The sequence below is a fragment of the Saccostrea echinata genome, unplaced genomic scaffold, assembly GCF_033153115.1.
Source record: "Saccostrea echinata isolate AGI-Se365-2 ecotype Australia unplaced genomic scaffold, CSIRO_AGI_Sech_v1 ptg000001l, whole genome shotgun sequence".
NCBI lineage: Eukaryota > Metazoa > Mollusca > Bivalvia > Ostreida > Ostreidae > Saccostrea > Saccostrea echinata.
This window is the reverse complement of record NW_026889750.1, coordinates 52,430,820-52,449,906: the sequence shown is the minus strand read 5'-3', so window position 1 is coordinate 52,449,906 and position 19,087 is coordinate 52,430,820. Positions and strand designations below refer to the sequence as shown.

At 33.5% G+C, this 19,087-nt stretch overlaps 1 protein-coding gene across 8 annotated transcripts in view; it reads right to left on the bottom strand.

Annotated features, from left to right (window-relative positions):
• The window catches only part of LOC133194461 (myoferlin-like), a 68,088-nt gene that overhangs the window by 13,131 nt on the left and 35,870 nt on the right, over positions 1 to 19,087 (bottom strand). For 4 of the 8 annotated variants that reach the window (XM_061330424.1, XM_061330418.1, XM_061330436.1 and 1 more), the window contains 10 exons: positions 17,367 to 17,433; positions 17,209 to 17,286; positions 16,840 to 17,021; positions 16,343 to 16,492; positions 12,607 to 12,639; positions 8,520 to 8,618; positions 7,994 to 8,155; positions 7,482 to 7,650; positions 2,453 to 2,523; positions 1,371 to 1,433 (listed from right to left, as the gene is read on the bottom strand). In XM_061330424.1, coding sequence (XP_061186408.1) covers positions 1,371 to 1,433; positions 2,453 to 2,523; positions 7,482 to 7,650; positions 7,994 to 8,155; positions 8,520 to 8,618; positions 12,607 to 12,639; positions 16,343 to 16,492; positions 16,840 to 17,021; positions 17,209 to 17,286; positions 17,367 to 17,433 — 1,074 coding nt within the window. The remainder of the gene's footprint in view (positions 1 to 1,370; positions 1,434 to 2,452; positions 2,524 to 7,481; positions 7,651 to 7,993; positions 8,156 to 8,519; positions 8,619 to 12,606; positions 12,640 to 16,342; positions 16,493 to 16,839; positions 17,022 to 17,208; positions 17,287 to 17,366; positions 17,434 to 19,087) is intronic. The other 4 variants (XM_061330440.1, XM_061330456.1, XM_061330450.1 and 1 more) reach the window with 2 other exon arrangements.

The following is a 19,087-nucleotide window of genomic DNA, read 5'->3' as shown; positions in this document are numbered from 1 at the left end:
CAGATTAAGGAAAGTGTTGGGAAAAGTGAAATGTGATAGTGAAAAACATCAAAACCAAACAGAAAAAATAAAACAAGAGCAATACAGAGTATCCCCTCGCAAAAACACAATTTCTCCGATAATAAATGTTTAGTCACAATTCTGATCAATGTCAGCGACCTAAAGATTTGTCCTTTTTCTCTTGCCAATAGCATCTCTGACTAAGTTTAAATCTGAATGCTAAGATGGCAATCTTTTGTTTGTACCACAGCAACTGCCAAACTTTTTTCATAGCCCTTGATCGTTTGAGCTTGGAATCATTAACCTTGTTTCTCTTGCCAACATGCTTCTCAGCAGCAAGAGTAAAGTGGTGCTCTTTAATGTTTGTCCACAACTTAGTAAAAGGCCTTCACTGTCTCTGACCTTGACCTTTTGACCTTCTTAGTAACAGTTTCTTCCTCTGGCCACCATATATAACTGTTACAATTATGAGACTCAAATTTGTTGTTTTTTAACAACAATTGTTATTCCATATTTTGTGTCTAAAATTAGGTGACACTTTCAACTTGACCTTTGATCTTAGATTTAATTCGACCTTTGACCTTAGAATTAATACTTCTCTTCATCTTCACCTATTCACCACACATCTCTGTAGCAACTATGAAACTAAGACTCAATGCAGTGCTTATATGGCAATTGCGAGGGGATAATGAAAGGGTTTTTTTTTTCTTGTTTTAAGATGTTCAAAGAAAAATGGTGTTTATAAAAATGTGCAGTTCTTTACCACCATAATCTGAGGTAATTAGACAAACCTCCTCCTGCTTTCCACTAAACAAAGCTGGTAATTCTAACTGGGGGAAGGACTTTATAGACTGACCTATCTGTAGACCCGATTTCCGCTGTCAAAGGTCATAAAAACCACCTTTACTAACTTGATCAATCAAAACCTCCCTTTTTTAATTAATCTCAAATAAAAAGTTTTAGTCAATATCTTTCAAGATTTTCTTAATACTGAAATAGTAGTTGAAAATATCAACAAAAGAAAAAAATTATTTCATTAATTTTTCATTTCTTATAATTAATTTCATGCAAGTTAAACATAGGCAGCCAAAGTCTAACAGCTTACAATTATGTATCATATCCATTCAAATATTTATCCATTGTCCCTTCAAGCTAGGGATTAGGAGAGGAACAATAATTAAAGGGGGTGGAGACCCTAGGTATTTCATACTAACATCAAAACAAAAAAATGATTTAGAAAGCTGCATGAACACTAATATAAGCCATTATACAAAGCAATGAGGTATATCATATATTCTACTTCAAGTAACATCATTGCAGGATATCCAATCAAATAGTCCCCGAGCCAGATACAGGGGGTAAAACTTCACCTTTATACGCAGTAGAGCACTGTCCAGTTTGGATTTGGCTTTAACAAGAAGTGCCTTCCCTGTCTGATAGTGACAAAATAACAACAGAACATAAACAAATCCTGTCTAATAGCTACAAACCAATGATGCCAACTTTAATTAGGACTACATTAGAGTTAAATAATTTTCAGTATACAAAGTATTCCCTAATTTTTTACTCCCCCGGTAATTCACAGGGTTCTATCAAAAGTTACAATGCAGACATTTTATTATGTCAAAGTTAAGTCATTAGACGTACATCCCTTGAACAAGGAGAGGACAATGGTAACCATGGTTACGTTCCAGAGATCAGATAGCTTCTTTATATAGAACAAATTAATCACTTTTTATGGATTAATTAGTACAAGAAACTTAAAAATGATTCCTGGAGTAACATTTATAAGTTTCCTGTACTGATTACTAACACCAACAGAAATACTGATTTCTGACTGACTACTTAGTGAGTTTGATGTGATTTACAATTCTTCATGCACCCTTCAAAAAAATGAACACAAATGTGTTTATATTCAGTGTAGTATACTACAAATATACATATATGTGTCTGTGATCTATAATATGTAATTTTTTATAAAGTGACAAGGTAAATGAAAATAGATACAAAGGTACTACAATATGTATATCCAGTTGTTAAATTTCATGAAATACAATTTAATTAAAATAATACTTAACCCATCTAATACGTAATTCAGTTTTAAGTTATAACAGACATATGAGAAGCACCACTATTATACAACATAGTTAAAGTGGGACGTTGATTTTAAATTCTTGATAAACCTATTGTTTAAACAGAGAACATAGAATATATCACTGTCCTACAGGCCACAATTCATGCTGGGTGAAGTTAATTTTCTCTAAATAAATTCTCTTGCAAATATTACAGTTATATTTAAGCTGTATTGGATGGAAAAACAGTAGATTATTTACTCAGAAACAAATATTTTTAAAAAATTGCATCATAGTTTATATCATAAGAGCTATATATGTTGATCAATTTCAGTTATTTTTTATTATGTTAGCATTTTTCTTCTTGATTTGATTCTTACCTCTTTTTTCTTTTCTTCTGTTGGCATCTCAATCACATGTTCCCCACTGCGTCCCCCATTCACAAGTCCACCTACAAATCAGCCAATAAAAATTCACTATTATCATGTGACATTAAACCAATTGACCTTTGAACCCATAATACTGCTCACAGTGAAAAAGGATTACATTCAATTCAAAATTCAACTCCTGAAACCATGAACATGAAAAAGATATTACAGGATCACACAAAAAAATTAATAAAACACAAGAATGAATAAAAATTCTCTTATTTGGAATTTTACTAAAATTCAGATTTTTGAAAAGAATGAAAATCAAAACTGCACAATCATATTTGTAATAATTTTTAAAATCAACACAAAAAACATGAGCATATAAACAGATAAGTATTTTCACATAAACAAGATTTTCTCCTGCAATCAATTATAAGTATTGAGTTATTTCTTACGTATGGTTACACATAATATGGAGGTATTATAATATATAATACAAGGTTGAATGTATTTGTTAGATATACATGCATCATATGTATACAATTTTGGTTACTCTGTGCTTGTTAGGAATAAATTTGTATTATATTTAATTATCAATGTATTGAGAGAAGTAATGTTACACTAGAGTTACATTTTAGTATGATGTAATATTTATTGTGAGACAAATTTGAAAGGTACACAGGTATATACAGGTAGAAATATATTTTTTTCTAGTTAAGTACTTTTTGTTTAGTTCTACAGCAGCTAAGAGCCAGTAACCATGGTAACACAGAAATAAAAAGCTTAGTTGTCAATGATCCGAGTTAAAAAGTCAGAGGTAACTAAGAGAGAATCTACAGAGGCGACTAACTACAGAATCACACAAAAGTAGCAAGATCAAGTTTTTCCTGATGTTTTATGAGCTTATTCAGCCATTTATATCCATGATTTACTTTTCAACAGAAATTGATAATCTAGAATATATCAGACAGTTACCAGCTTCCTACAAGGGGCAGCAACTCAGGTGGTACCAGGACTGATGACTAAAGAGTACTCATGTACTGGTGTACAATCATAACTGCTCTGAAGGTCATTTGATTTCAAAGGTCACTGGCTCCAAAAATGGACCTTGACTCCCATCCAATTCTTAACATCTTTTTAGCATGGCTTATGTTTGCTCTTTTCAGAACATGAATAAATACATAGCACCTGTATCTGTGGCCATTTTGAACAGCTCACATAATTGTCTTAAGAATGCCCTAACCTTTCTATGTCTTCTGATTTGTTTACAATTTCAGATTTCTGAAAGCAGCACCAGGAATCAAGGCTGTGGATGTTTCGATTATTCTACTCAAGTTATGCCTTAAATGTGATAGACATTATCAGTCATTGAAATATTCTACATCTCCTTTTAAGATAACCTAATTATTATGGCTGATAAATTTCTTAATTTCACTGTTTAATAGTTTTCTGTTACTTTTGACAAATTACAAAAAAAAAACATGATTTAATATTAAATAAACCTGAACTGAATAACTATGGGTTCAAATCAAAAACTTGAATAAGTCAATAACAATTATAAGCCCTTAATATTAAGCTACTAGTTTCTAACAGGGGGTCACTAAGTATAGATAAAATCATGTATTTAGGTCCCAAAAGGCCTATCAAAACAGGTTTGACAGTGTAAACAATCACTCCTACCCATCATCTGGGGGGAAGGTGGGTAATGGGTTAATTACTAAGAATGAAAGTCTGTATAAAATAAAACAGAGAAACATAGTCTTGAATAGGAAACTTTGCTTGAGATGAAGGACACCAGCATTTAGGAAAAATAAAATTCTGATTGATGCTTCTAAATAGAACTATTTTGCTTTAAAGGCAATTCACTCTCTATTAGTTTGCTACATGAAGAAGTACCTATCTGCTAATAACAAAAGTATTTGAAGGAATTAAAATTAATTCAAGGTTATGTATATGTGTGTGTATCTGTTGAGGTCCATAAAGGTTCTTATTTACTCTGGGAAATCTTGCATATTCAGGTTTTCATTTCAAATACAAACTTGTTTTAATTTAAAATGAAGTTTAAGGTTGTAGGACCTCAACATGCAAAGTACCTGTGTAAATGCAAGTTCCCACAATGCATTTAGGATCTAACAAGCTTGACTACACCAGGAGAAAACCTCGCAAATGGAAAATACCGACCTGTCTGATAGCTGCTGTGGGCGGAGTCGACTTGAGATATGGAGGATTGGATATCTTTGTATCGATCGACCGCCACGGTCATCAAACCCTCGAGTTCAGACTGAGTGATTTCAGAGCTGCTGACTCCTTAAGACAAGTGAAGGAAGAATTAGGAATTAAAGTACTAAGAGTTCTGATAGCCAATGACAGAATAAGAAATCAAAGTACTGAAAATACTACCTGGCAAAGGAAGAAATTAGGAATCAAAGTACTAAAAGTACTTGCATGGCTGGCAAGGGAGGAAATTAGGAATCAAAGTACTGAAAGTACTGACAACCAAAGGAGGAATTAGGAATCAAACTACTAAGAGTACCAACATCCAAAGGAGGAATTAAGAAAAAGAGGTCTTCCATCATTAGTACTCTATGTTCAGGGGAAAAAGGGGAAATATAGATGTCACTAAATCATGCAGTAAGTCTTCTTCATAGGGTAAAATGGATAAAAGAAATACAGAGTCACACTTGTCTTAATTTCTTATTTGAAGTTTTGAAAACTAATAAGATATAATAAATGGCTTGTGTCCACAATTCAATAGGGTCAATGCTATGAATCAGGTAAGACCAACAATTCATATAAACTTATTAGTGACTTAAGTGTGAAACTAGTGCATACATCTGGCATGCCCCCATAGCATAGTCCAGCTGTAAAAGGAACTAGAACTGTCCAAAAGGGACAAATACCCCCCGCTGGGTTTTTCAGAGAAGGTACCAAATCACTAATGTTTTCTAGATGTGAGAAGTGTTCACAATTTGCTTAAACATTTAGAGTGAAAATTTAATTACTCATTATATTTTTTTAATGAATGAAACTAAGGTGCAGCCTAATAAAACATCAATACTAATAATTACATTGTTTTTATTACATTGAAAAAATAGTTTGCAACTATCTGTCATCTTTGTGAGACAGTGAGACATCACACTCTGCAAATTGATTGTTGAAAAAAAAATATCATAATTAATTATATATAAAATCAAATTGATCTTAATACCTTTATATCAAACTCATTTTAAAAATAAAAGGCTGGTTCCAGTAACTATGTATTTTGACAGACATAAATTACAATTAAGAGGCTTAGACAACAGAGATCTTTATTTCTTTCTGCCCAATTCCCAGGAGATATAGATAAGACCTGCTTGATCAGAGATGCCCTTACAGTTTCCCACACTGAACTCATTAATTAATCTTTAACTGGATGCATGTCCACTCATTACTCCCAAAGGACAAATGGATTTACACTATCTGCTGTGTAATGTAAAAACTGTTTTTAATACTTTGTGATTTTTTTTTTAGTTCTAATGAGTAGTTTTAAGCTGTAGTTCACATTTTTGTACAGATGTTCTAGATTCTATGTCTCAAACCTTAGACATGAACCCGAAATGACTAAGTCAATAAAAATGAAAAAAAAACACCTGTAAAATGCAGAAAAATTATCAAATAATGTTGAAAATACCAGGTGCACATCTTCATATGGTAAATAATACGTGTACAAATTTTCATACAAATCTATGCAACAGTCTCTGGGAACAGATCCGGACAAAACCACATAATAAAAATGAAAAAAACACCTGTAAAATGCAAAAATATTATCCAATCATGATGAAAATACCAGGTGCACACCTTCATATTGCGAATAATAAGTATACAAATTTTCAGACAAATCCTTGCAACAATTTCCAAGAAATGGTCCGGACAAAATGTCGTCTACAGACAGACGGACAGACAGACAGACGGACAGACAGACGGACAAGCTGATTCCAATATACCCCCCCCTAAACTTCGTTTGCGGGGGGTATAATAAATTAGACCTTGACCTATTAACCCTCAGACAGGGACATTGTATTTCTTCTGATCTTAACTACTGTGTCGAGTTTGAGCTTACGTTTCTCCATTAGAAAGAATTTTCCATTCTTATTTCTGAGAGTTTGACCTAACCCACATGACCTTGGCTATATGTTACGAAACACATTCTGATCATAAATTTCACTTGTACCAGCCTTTAACTTTTCTCTGTAACAGAGTTATGGACTTTAAAACAATTCCACATTTTTAGTCCCTGTTACTTTGTCCAACTGACCTTGACTCATGGTCACAATACACCCTCTGGTCAAATCTTACCTTTGTACCAAATATGAAGCCTCCATGTTATTTTAGAAGTTATAGGCAAAGATTAAAGTTTCAGACAGAAAGATCAAGAAATCAACAGACAAAACACAACATGCATCCAATATTCTAATTCTGGGCATAAAGAATACCTAGTAAGTATCTGCTAATAACAAAAGTATTTGAAAAAGATATCCTTAAACATCATCCTTAAAATATTTTTCTTTTACATTGAAATTTTTTTGTTTAAATAGAATTCTTATTTGAAATTTCTTGTTTCATTATATTCTGCAAAATCTGCACAAAGATATTGTCTCAACCATTTAAGCTACGCTATGCATTCTCATTTATCGCCAACTCCCATATTCTACTTAAACATGGGCAAGCCTCGAGTATAACCCATTGTTTACTCTACATATGGACAAGCCGTGAGTTTAACCCACTGTCTACCCTACATAGACATATGCCTTGAGTTTAACCCATTGTCTAATCTGCATAGACACATCTTGAGTTTAACCCATTGTCTTCCCTACCTAGACAAGCCTTGAGTTAAACCCATTGTTTAAGAATACATAGACACAAGCCTGGAGTTAAACCCATTGTCTACCCTACTAAGACAAGCCCTGATTTTAACCTACTGTCTACTCTACATAGACAAGTACAGAGTTTAACCAATTCTCTACCCTACACAGACCCGAGCCTTAATTTACAATTTTACCTTGCACACCCTCATCTTCCTCTTGCTGTTCCCGTCGGATGGGGTCACAGCGATATTCCTCCAGGGATTTCAGGACATGGATCCCCACAGTAGGTTTCCTCCCAAACTGTCTGTGATCCCTTACCCTAATATTCATTGGAGGCATGTACAGTTCCTCACGTGGCAACATCTAAATAAAGTGGTCATTAAAACTTTATCATAATAATAAATATAGGACAAAATGTTTCATCACTTCAGTTTTTTTCCACAGGAAATATGTACCATACTTTTTTTCAGTATTATCTAAATTGTTTAATATCATTAAAAATTAAGGATAAAGCCTCATTCATGATAAGAATTAAGCCTTTTACACAGTGAATGGGCATTTCATTCTTAACTTTTTCTCCCAACCCATCTTAAATTAAAATCATGTTGTCTCAAAAACATCTACAAATCTTTTAAATGCTACCCAACTTAGAATAATCCCATAAAATACAGGCCTTTTGCAATAAATGAAATATATATGTACTCACAACATCAAAGAACAAGACATTCTCATTGAAGTTGGGGTTCTTTTTTGTGTTTTTGATAACGCTGGATTCAAACACATGTCCTCCACATTCAAATTCAACACTAGGGGAGGTAACTGCAGCAAGCTGAAATTTCTGCATGTTCCTTACACCCCAGCATAGAACCTATTACAAAAGTGGTGAAGAAATTTAGATCAAATAAAGATAAAATAAAAATAAAAACAAAAGCTTTTATTATCATATGGGATCAGAGTGTGACTGTATGTACAACTCTTAGAAATGCACAGAATTTACACTTTGAAAGCAAATAAATCCAGTGTATATGCAATATTCTACATTCATTCCACCAAAGCAATATATATCTCAAGTACTTAAAAATTTGGTATTAACTACCATCAACTCTATTCTCACAGTATTAAGCTTTTCATTCCAGTGAATTCCTGTTTGCTGTTATCTTTCATTTGGTCAATAAATAAGAATCATAATTTCTTCATTTTCTTTGAAGAGATGATAGAAAACCAAAGTTTACCTCTATAGCTGTTCTCTGCATTACTGGTCGGATTCCATTGGGTACCAGGAAGAGATCTCCTTTCTTTGGAGGTAAGAATGGTAGATCTGAGCCAGCCAGCTGTAAAAAAATCACCAGATTTATAGCTTATTTATGTTTGTGCTCTAGTTCATGTACTGTAAACCAACTTCTGAAAGGAAACTATTGATTTTGAAAAGCCATGTTTTATAAATGTTGATTTCTTTAAGTTGCATTTTAAAACTTTGTCTATAATGGAAAAGCTTTAAATTCAGTGGACATTAATTATTAGATTGTTGTGTAGTCAAATTTTTTTTTAGCATACTGCTTGTACAATCTCGAGCCAAACTTCAAATACTATAATGGTACATGTACTGAAAAATGGATAAAGAAGTAGTATACTATACTTCCAGTGTTATTTGATACAAAAAAAAAAAAAAAAAAAAAAAAAAAAAAAAAAAAGAAAAACGCATATGCTAGAAAAAAGCATTATTCTTACAATGAAAATATATATGAAGTTGGTTTACAGTACTACACATGGTTTGGGGAAACTAGTTAATCTCTCAATTTATCATGTATCGTTAATCAAATCATCATCTTGAAGAGCACCAGTTACCATTGAATAGTCAAAGCAATAAATTGTTATTCATATCTTAGTTAATATAGTTCATGTTGCACATGTCCCACTTGGTCATGCTTTGAATAGTAATGCATTCATGTGAAACAGATATGAGCCGTAGTAGTGAAAGGCTGGGGCCATTTATTCATTTGACAATATATAATAATAAATGTCAGTTATATTTATAAATACTTGTAACCCTAAACTTCAGATACACAATGTATAAATTTCTTGATATAAGTGAGTATGATTGAGGTAAATAAATCTTGATATTGACTGTACTGGAAAGTGTGAATAGTGTGATAATTCTTCTTTTTAAAATTATATTTCATTGTTTTATAATCTATATTTATAGATATGACACTCACAAAACAAAACTAAATTAAGTACAAAGCCAAAGATGGGGTTTTTTTTAACCCCAATTTGAAAATAATCCTTAGATTCAACTTTAACCTGACCATACACAGGCAGTATATAATTTCTGGTTTATTCCATGTGTCTCTTCTACACCAGAATCATTGTGTGTCTTTATCTATGAGTGACCCCCCACCCCACCCCTCCTAGGAATGTCTGGTCACTAGAGTTCATGCACTGATTACTAACTACAATAAAGAGCAGACCAATGTCATGCAAACAGTTTATACACGAGCATACAAAAACTGCACAACCTATAACAGATTAAAGAACATATTACAAGATAACCAGGCCTCTATTAACAGATTATAGAAAATATTACTGGATAACTAAGCCTCTTAAGTCTCACTTCTTAATATTCTAGCAAAGACATTTAAACTGTAAGTTATCTAACATGCTTTGGATCTTTATTATGAGGTTATCTTGGGTTTTTTTAAATGAAAATAAATCCCTATGAGATGTTCACCAGTAATTCTTCATTAACACATTAGTTGGACATCCACGACCAACATTATTTATTTAAGGGGATGAAGGACACATGGTCACATGACTCGATCTGTTAACTACGTCATAGTCTCCGTTTATATAAGTGCAAAACGTGTAAAGCATCAGTTCTTGTATAATTTTTTAACATTTTTTTAAACTTTGATAACCATCTTATATTAAAAAAATAAAAAGTTTTAAAATTCTTGTAAACATTAACAAATTATGAAAAAGATTGATCCACTCCTCTGTTTCCCTAAACTGCGCGTCCAACAAGTCGGTGACGTCATACACGATCTGTTAGTACAGCAAGATCATACTCAGTGAATACAGGGGCGGTATTACTTTGTGAAAACAGGTCTTAATCATTATATGATAAAATATTCTGAGACACGGGGAATACAAAAATTATTTTTGCATGGCTGATGACGGAAATCTTATGTAGGTATATCTTCTTTCGCTTATTTAGCTACATGTGACGTCATAGTTGGTTTTTCCCGTACTCGAGAAATGTAAACATGACACGTTTTTGTCATGCTTATGTCCTCTTTAACGATTTCCTGTGCAATATTGAGGTCAGCTTCACCATTCGAAATTTTTACAGTTAATCAATAATTTGAAGGACTTACATTTCAACGTAAATTTAAAAATATTGAATGATAGAATTTTTGGTAAATTACGTTTTTTGTTGTTAAAGTTGTCTTAAAAAGTACGTAATTTTCGCTATCCAGATGCAATGTGATAGAAGAAACTTGCTTTTTCGAATTTTAAACCCTATTCATACTATGAAATATTTTAAAAGATACATGTCCACTTACATATTTTTTATCTTTGCTTAAAAAAATCCCATTATGGACAGAGTAATGGGCCCGGAAACATGGAGAACTAAAGCTCTACTTAGATACTGTAGGGCATAGTATTTGTCAATCAATATCTCTAAAATAAGGTTAGAAACCTAATGATATAACTGCTTTAAGATATGTGGGACATACTTAATAAGAAATATACAAAATATGAAAAAAATTGAATGACAGGTATTTTTTCACCTCAAGGTCCTTCTTCCCCTTAAATACTAATACACGTGTACTTATGGAATGGTATAATAATTCTTAACTTGCAATACTGGACCATATGACAAACAAAGCCATCATAAAACAAAAGCAGAAATTAGCTTTGAAAGAATTACTTGACTGAAGATAGAAAAGTTGTTCTTAACATACCCCCATCTTGCCATGTAACTATGAAAGAGCAATATCAAATTAGTAACTAAAATTCTTACATTGTGTTTAAAATATAATACTGTATGTATTTTATTCTACCCTCTCAAAATTGTAAAATTATTTTATTATTACTCAGTTTTTATTAATTTCATTTGTGAGTAAAGACTAAAATTCACAAAGTTGAAACTTGGGGTGAATCAAAAAAATGTCACACAAGGTGCATAAAAATTAAGCCAAACTATGGCCCATTCCTGAGTACATAACATATAAATGTACATACATTGTTAACTATCTGCATTAAGCTCTGGCAGAGATTATATCCCAAGCTTAGTCTGTATCAATTTGAAATCAGAATCGTGGTTCCACTGAATTCTAAACACCTCAGTAATACAGAGTCATCTCTAATGAATGGCATTAATGTTCACATCAACTATCTCAAATCAGATTTAAGTATTTTAAACATTGGAAACCTACTGGCTTCTAATTGTGGGTAAAAAATAATGGTATTTTAAATTATGCCAAATACTTAGTATTAATGAATAAGCCTGTAATTATTATATATTGAAAGGAAGTGTCAATTAATCAATTAATTGCAGAAGCTGGAGAATGTATTATCTGCCTGTTAACCTGCTAGTGATTCCTGAATAAAACTAGAAAACTGACTAAGTCATGAAGGATCTGACTGTGTCCAATAATCTTAAATATCTTGATCAAATACCCCCAAATCTAAAATTTCTTAGACAATATCCACTCCAAAATTTATAGGCGTCAACCCTTTATATTTTGTCCACAGGTTTAAAAAATTGCCACATTTACTATAAATGGCTAAATGTATTATGGTCATTTCAATAGCCCTTATCTTTAAGTTAAAAAAACACCCCCACCCACCCCCACCCCAAAAAAAATCTGTTTTTCTATAATCCTCCTCCTCTAATGTTACTAGACAGTAAAAAACTGTACTTAAAGAATTATAACATACCCAGTTAACCCTTAACCTTTAACCTTTGACCATGTGACATGTTTCTGTCATCCTTCCCTTACAAGGTATTTGTAGAATGCCAGGTACCTGAGTTATTTACCAACAGATTTTGAGTTTGACAGATGGAAACAGTGATTACTAAATAGCACCTCCATTTTGATGTGGGACCCAAGTATATCACAACTGAGAGACGTTCACAGTAAACAAATATGAAACTAGACTTGCACCTCAAATTGATAAAGACAGGTTTATACATGTAAATATAATTCAGTTTGGAAAAGGGGTTGGTGGAAGTTAGTAGAATCCACAGCATACTAATTCACTAGCCTCTAGTGTTAGTACTAGTATAACACCACAGGGTGTTAGTGTACTGACCAGACTTTCCATTGAAGCATTCTTGTCTGGCACCTGAATATTATAAAGTGATCAAAATCAAAGGCCTGAAGGTACTCACAGTGTATTTGTATGGTATCTAATTTATTCAAGCAGAAAAATGAAATCTGAGTACAGAACGTAAATAGTGTTTGTGTATGATACATCTTTGATGCAGTTAGTTATTTGAAACTGGCTATATAAAGACTTTATGTTACAATAAGTATCTAAAGCAATACTTCATAGAAATAAGACAAGAGGCCCATGGGCCTTGAATCGCTCTTCTGATAAACTGTACAACCTATCACTTCTATTTGAAGTATCCTGTATATTTACATAAACCCTTGAAATTCCAATTCACACTCTGAGAACCCAAGATGATTCTAAGCCAATTAGTACCTGAGAGTTGGTCATGATGACCTACTTATCACTTGTCATTCTCTGAGGACCCATCAACTAAGTTTGATGATTCTAAGCCATTAATACCTAAGATATTTTTTAAAATTATAATCATAAAATTTTATAAGTAGGTCAAAGTGACCTACTTTTCAATTGTTTTACTCCAAGGACACAAGATGCATCAACTGACAAAGTTTGATGATTCTAAGCCAATTAATACCTGTAATATTTAATCAAAGCCATAAATTTTTCAAAAGTAGGTCACCATGACCTACTTTTCAGTTGCTGTACTCCGAGGACCAAAGATACATCGACTGACAAAGTTTGATGATTCTAGCCAATAAGTACCCAAAATATTTAATTAAAGCCATAAATTTTCAAAAGTAGGTCACAGTGACCTACTTTTCAGTCAACCTACTCCGAGGACCAAAGATGCATCAACTGACAAAGTTTGAAGATTCTAAGCCAAATAATTCCTGAAAATATTAAATACAGCCATAAAATTTCAAAAGTAGGTCACCGTGACCTACTTTTCAGTTGTTGTACTCCGAGGACCCAAGATGCATCAACTGACAAAGTTTAATGATTCTAAGCCAATTAGTACCCGAAATATTTGATTAAAGCCATAAATTTTCAAAAGTAGGTCACCGTGACCTACTTTTCAGTTGTTGTACTCCGAGGACCCATGACGCATAAACTGACAAAGTTTTATGATTCTAAGCCAATTAGTACCCGAAATATTTTATTAAAGCCATAAATTTTCCAAAAGTAGGTCACGGTGACCTACTTTTTAGTTGACCTACTCTGAAGACCCATGACCCATCAACTGACAAACTTTGATGATTCTAAGCCAATTAGTACCCGAAATATTTAATTAAAGCCATAAATTTTCAAAAGTAGGTCACAGTGACTTACTTTTCAGTCAACCTACTCCGAGGACCAAAGATGCATCAACTGACAAAGTTTGATGATTCTAAGCCAATTAGTACCCGAAATATTTAATTAATGCCATAAATTTTCAAAAGTAGGTCACTGTGACCTACTTTTTAGTCGACCTACTCCGAAGACCCAAGATGCATCTACTGACAAAGTTTGATGATTCTAAGCCAATTAGTACCTGAAATATTTAATTATAGTCATATAAATTGAAAAGTAGGTCACAGTGACCTACTTTTCAGTCAACCTACTCCGAGGACCAAAGATGCATCAACTGACAAAGTTTGATGATTCTAAGCCAATTAGTACCCGAAATATTTAATTAACGCCATAAATTTTCAAAAGTAGGTCACTGTGACCTACTTTTTAGTTGACCTACTCCGAAAACCCAAGATGCATCTACTGACAAAGTTAGATGATTCTAAGCCAATTAGTACCTGAAATATTTAATTATAGTCATATAAATTGAAAAGTAGGTCACGGTGACCTACTTTTCAGTTGACCTTTTTTGAGGACCCAAGATGCATCAACTTACAAAGTTTTATGATCATAGGACTTAAAATGTCCAAATTATGCCTCTAAAACGCTTTGAAATCGAATGCCTGCAAAGTTCAAAAAGTATGTCACTGTGACCTACTTTTAAATAAATATGTTTTATGGCCCCAAGATGCATCATCTTACAAGATTTAATGATTCTAAGCCTCGCAGTATTCGAATTAATGACCTTAATTGTTTTTAAAAAGATTAGCCATAAAATTCAAAAAGTAGGTCAAGGTGACCTACTTTTTAGTTGACGTACTTTGAGGACCCAAGATGCATCAATTGACAAAGTTTGATGATCATAGGCCTTAAATTGTTCAAAATATGCCTCTAAATCATTTTGAAAAAGAATGGCCGCAAAATTTAAAAAGTAGGTCACCGTGACCTACTTTTGAGTCAACATGATATGAGGTCCTTAGATGCACCAACTGACAAGATTTGATGATCCTAGTCCTTATAGTAAGCAAAATATCAACACTTTAATAAAATGTAATTTTTGGTCAACTTTGAAGTGACCTTGAGACCACACCCTTTGCCCCAGGGTAAATCCCCGTGCAAATTTTAATCTACAACATATCCTCATCCTTTTGTGTAAGTTTGGTGATAATCTGCCCAGTGGTTCTTGAGAAGAAGATTTTTTAGCAACCAGTACTTTTGTTTCTATTTTCCTAATTATCTCCCCTTGTTAAAGGGTCACAACCCCAGTTTTAGTATAAAAGGGAGCCCTTGGGCCAAGGATACCCTGTGACAAATTTGACAATTATTGGCCAAGGGGTTCTTGAGTTATGGCCCATATTCTAAAAAGTTTACGCACACCGCACAAATGGCCATAGCATTAGCTCTTTGAGCCTTTGGCTCAGAAGAGCTAAAAAATAGAGGAATGAAAAACCACAACCAAATCTACCTAAATTGTGTAGAAAATCTGAGGTTTTGAAGCAATTTTACTACACATGTCAAAATATAAAGATTCTGTGACAAATTTTTGTTCTCTCTGTTTTTGTTTTTGAATTCTAACACTTTTACAATAGTATTTGTAAGTTAATTTGAAAGGGATGCACTAATTCTTTAACAAGATGAGACCATGTAAATAAAAAGTTTAAAAAATTCAAATTGTAATTTCAAGTGAAAAAGAGTATTAACATCTTAATAGACTTAAGGTAAAATACAACCACCATGGTGACCGCTGCCAAATTTTGGTCATTAAGGGGAAATAACTCATTTTACCTCATATCCCTGATCCTAGGGATGTTATTTTTTAAGGAGAAAAGGTTAATATAGAAAGATACATTGCACTACAAATATATTTGCTATACAAAAATTAATAAAGAATTAAAACCAAAATTAAACTTCAAAATAAATACACAAAATTTATGTGAGCAATAGCTTTAACAAATCTTTCCAACTTCACATTACAGAAGAAAATATACTTTGTTTGAAATGAAGTACAGACTTTCTATTGTTAGAATCCCATTAATAACAATAAATAAGAATTAGTGATGGGATTAAGTGACAGAATCAGTTACCATAATAACAGTTAATTTCTTCAACATTTAGGCTTATCTCATAAATCTGAAGGTAAATAGAAATCTATCTGAATTTAGAAAGTTCATTTCAATTCTTATTACTTCTGAACAAATTTATTAAATAAATAAGTATGGTTATAACAAACTAAATGACTAAAATTCATCATTAGCTTTATCAGCAATCATAAACTCAGAATGTCTTGTGGCTTTGATTTAGAATGTTATCAGACTTGTTCCATGTAACGAGATCGAGTAACTTTGATCATCTGAGATTGTTACTTATTCCCATCAGCTTATTGAGTCTGAGCTTGAGATATCTTAGAACTATCTCAGAACCATACCAGGAAGAGTTCAAATGCCGCCAGCAGCTCCCCGCCGTCCTCTGGCCCCCGAGTAATAGGGTACCACTGTAAAACTGGCATCCGAGCATCAGAGGGGTCCAGCTTCACCATGGGGTGGGCCTTGGTCCTGCCTAAGAACTCATTGGACCCCTAAATAATCAGTTAAATCCCATTAACAATGTTCAATTAAATGTTGATGTAATGAACCTCTGATGATCAAGTTTACATTGTTATATATTCCTCACTCACTGTATCCTGTAAAATTTATTTTATTAGTTTTTAGACAGTATATTGATGAAAATTACTTTATGTCACAGTGTCCCTTTATTTTAAAGTACTAGTGATTTGTGGCAAAAGGCAGAAAATCGCAGGAAGAGAAAACCTGTGTGCAGTTCCAAAAATGTGTTGATTTTACATTTGACAAATCTTTTTGATTAAGATGGTTATCAATTGAAATATAACATAAAAATCATTAAATATTCGGAATGTGAACTTACAAACTTGTCATAGTCAAATACTTCAATCACAACTTCTGGAGGGTTCTCCTCTAAAGCCTGGGGGTCACCATAAATTTCAATTTCCTCAAAAATTAGAGTTTGGTCCCAGGTGGGGCAGAGGGACTTCTCCATCCTCTCAGTCACTGAGCTCTGGGTCAGGAAGGAAATGCGAGCATAGGGGTCTGAAAAAAATAAAGGGGAAAATGAGTTTCTTTAAGATTGCTTATCTTTTAAATACAGCTGTTATACAGCCTGCAACAGAAACAAAGTTGTTTGCTTTTTTATTTGATGTTTAGTAATTTTTACTGCAAATTCAGCAACTGTGGTAAACTTAAGAAGAACAATCAAAGAAACAAGTAATATTCTCACCTGAGAGACCCGTCTCATCCCCAGCTAGCAGATCACGTGCTTGGTAAATGTAGGCCCTCAACTGGTACTTGTAGGGTTCTGCATGAATACAAAATCTTTTACTATTGTGGGAAAAGCAAGGGAAAAAAAAGGACATGGTACAGGTTTAAACAGCTTACTTTTAAATGTCAGGAACATTCTAGGAGCCGCATAAGCAGCATTGAAGTCTTCTTTATCATCTTCATCCTGTAAAAAAGTCAACAGATTTAGCTACAGTGGCAGATAAAGAAAAAAGTAATGTTTAGTAAAGTAACAATCAGAATTTACCTGCGGTGGAGCTAGAATATTTTGAATGAAGGAAACAAGTGTTCAGTCTTCCTGACAGAAGTTTTAGATACGATATTAATTTGGATTGACATATCTTTCATGTCATATCATGCTATATGCAGTGGATATTTTTAAGACCTAATATTTACTCAACAATTATTTTTTTTTTTTTTTTTGAGAAATAATTTATTTTCAAATTAAAATGAAACCTAATAATTATGCTAATAACTACTTTGTTACATTTTATCTCATGCACAATTGAATGAATTTCTCAAGACTGTCTGTTGTGAAAATGAAGTCACACAAGATGTGATTTATAACATCTTCATTTATCAGTCTATAACAGGACAACAAAAACAAAGGTAAACCAAAATCAAAGTCTCATGCCAAATGAGTGATCAGTAAGATCCATTAGTTACATATAAGATGTCATTTCAAAAATTAAAATACATGTTTCTTGCAGTATCTTCCATGTCAATTAGTATACTTGTATCTCTCATCTATGAAATGCAAATCAGATGTGATGTTGCACCATCCATGCAAATCTGACCCAGATCAGGTTTATATATAACTACTCGATCCAAAATTTTTAACCTGGTCGAACATCCAGAAAATATAGGTCAGATGCCAAATCTGAAGCAAGCCTAACAGTATACATACATCCCAATTTCCATTATCTTTGTGTAGTGGTGTAGCTATGTGGACCATTGATTGCTCAGTGGTTAGAGCACCTGAGTAACTCAGTGGTTAGAGTAACTGAATAGCTCAGTGGTTAGAGCACCTGGTAGCTCAGTGGTTAGAGCACCTGGATAGCTCAGTGGTTAGAGCACCTGAATAGCTCAGTGGTTAGAGCACCTGACAGCTCAATGGTTAGAGCACCTGGATACCTCAGTGGTTAGAGCACCTGAATAGCTCAGTGGTTAGAGCATCTGACAGCTCAGTGGTTAGAGCACCTGGATACCTCAGTGGTTAGAGACCTGAATAGCTCATTGGTTAGAGCACCTGGATAGCTCAGTGGTCAGAGCACCTGGATAGCTCAGTGGTTAGAGCACCTGGATAGCTCAGTGGTTAGAGCACCTGATAGTTCAGTGGTTAGAGCACCTGGATAGCTCAGAGGTCAGAGCACCTGGATAGCTCAGTGGTTAGAGCACCTGGATAACTCAGTGGTTAGAGCACCTGATAGCTCAATGGTTAGAGCACCTGGATAGCTCAGTGGTTAGAGCACCTGGATAGCTCGGTGGTTAGAGTACCTGGATAGCTCAGTGGTCAGAGCACCTGAATACTAATGTGGGTTCCATTTCCAGCTCAAACATAAATATTCTCCTTTCCTGTTATATTAAGTGTCACTAACCACCCCAGGACTACGATGTGAAAGTTCTGCCAGGGGCTTGAGAATCTGGGTTGTCTTTGAGGGCAAGATAAAATGTTGCAAATTTTATATTCTTATAAATGGAATGCAAGTGTTCTTCCACTTTAATTGAAATTTGGCTAATACTGATGAATTATTCTGAAGAAATTCAACAAAGAAAGAAAAAACACGGATAAGAGATGGACATACTGATAGATAAATAAA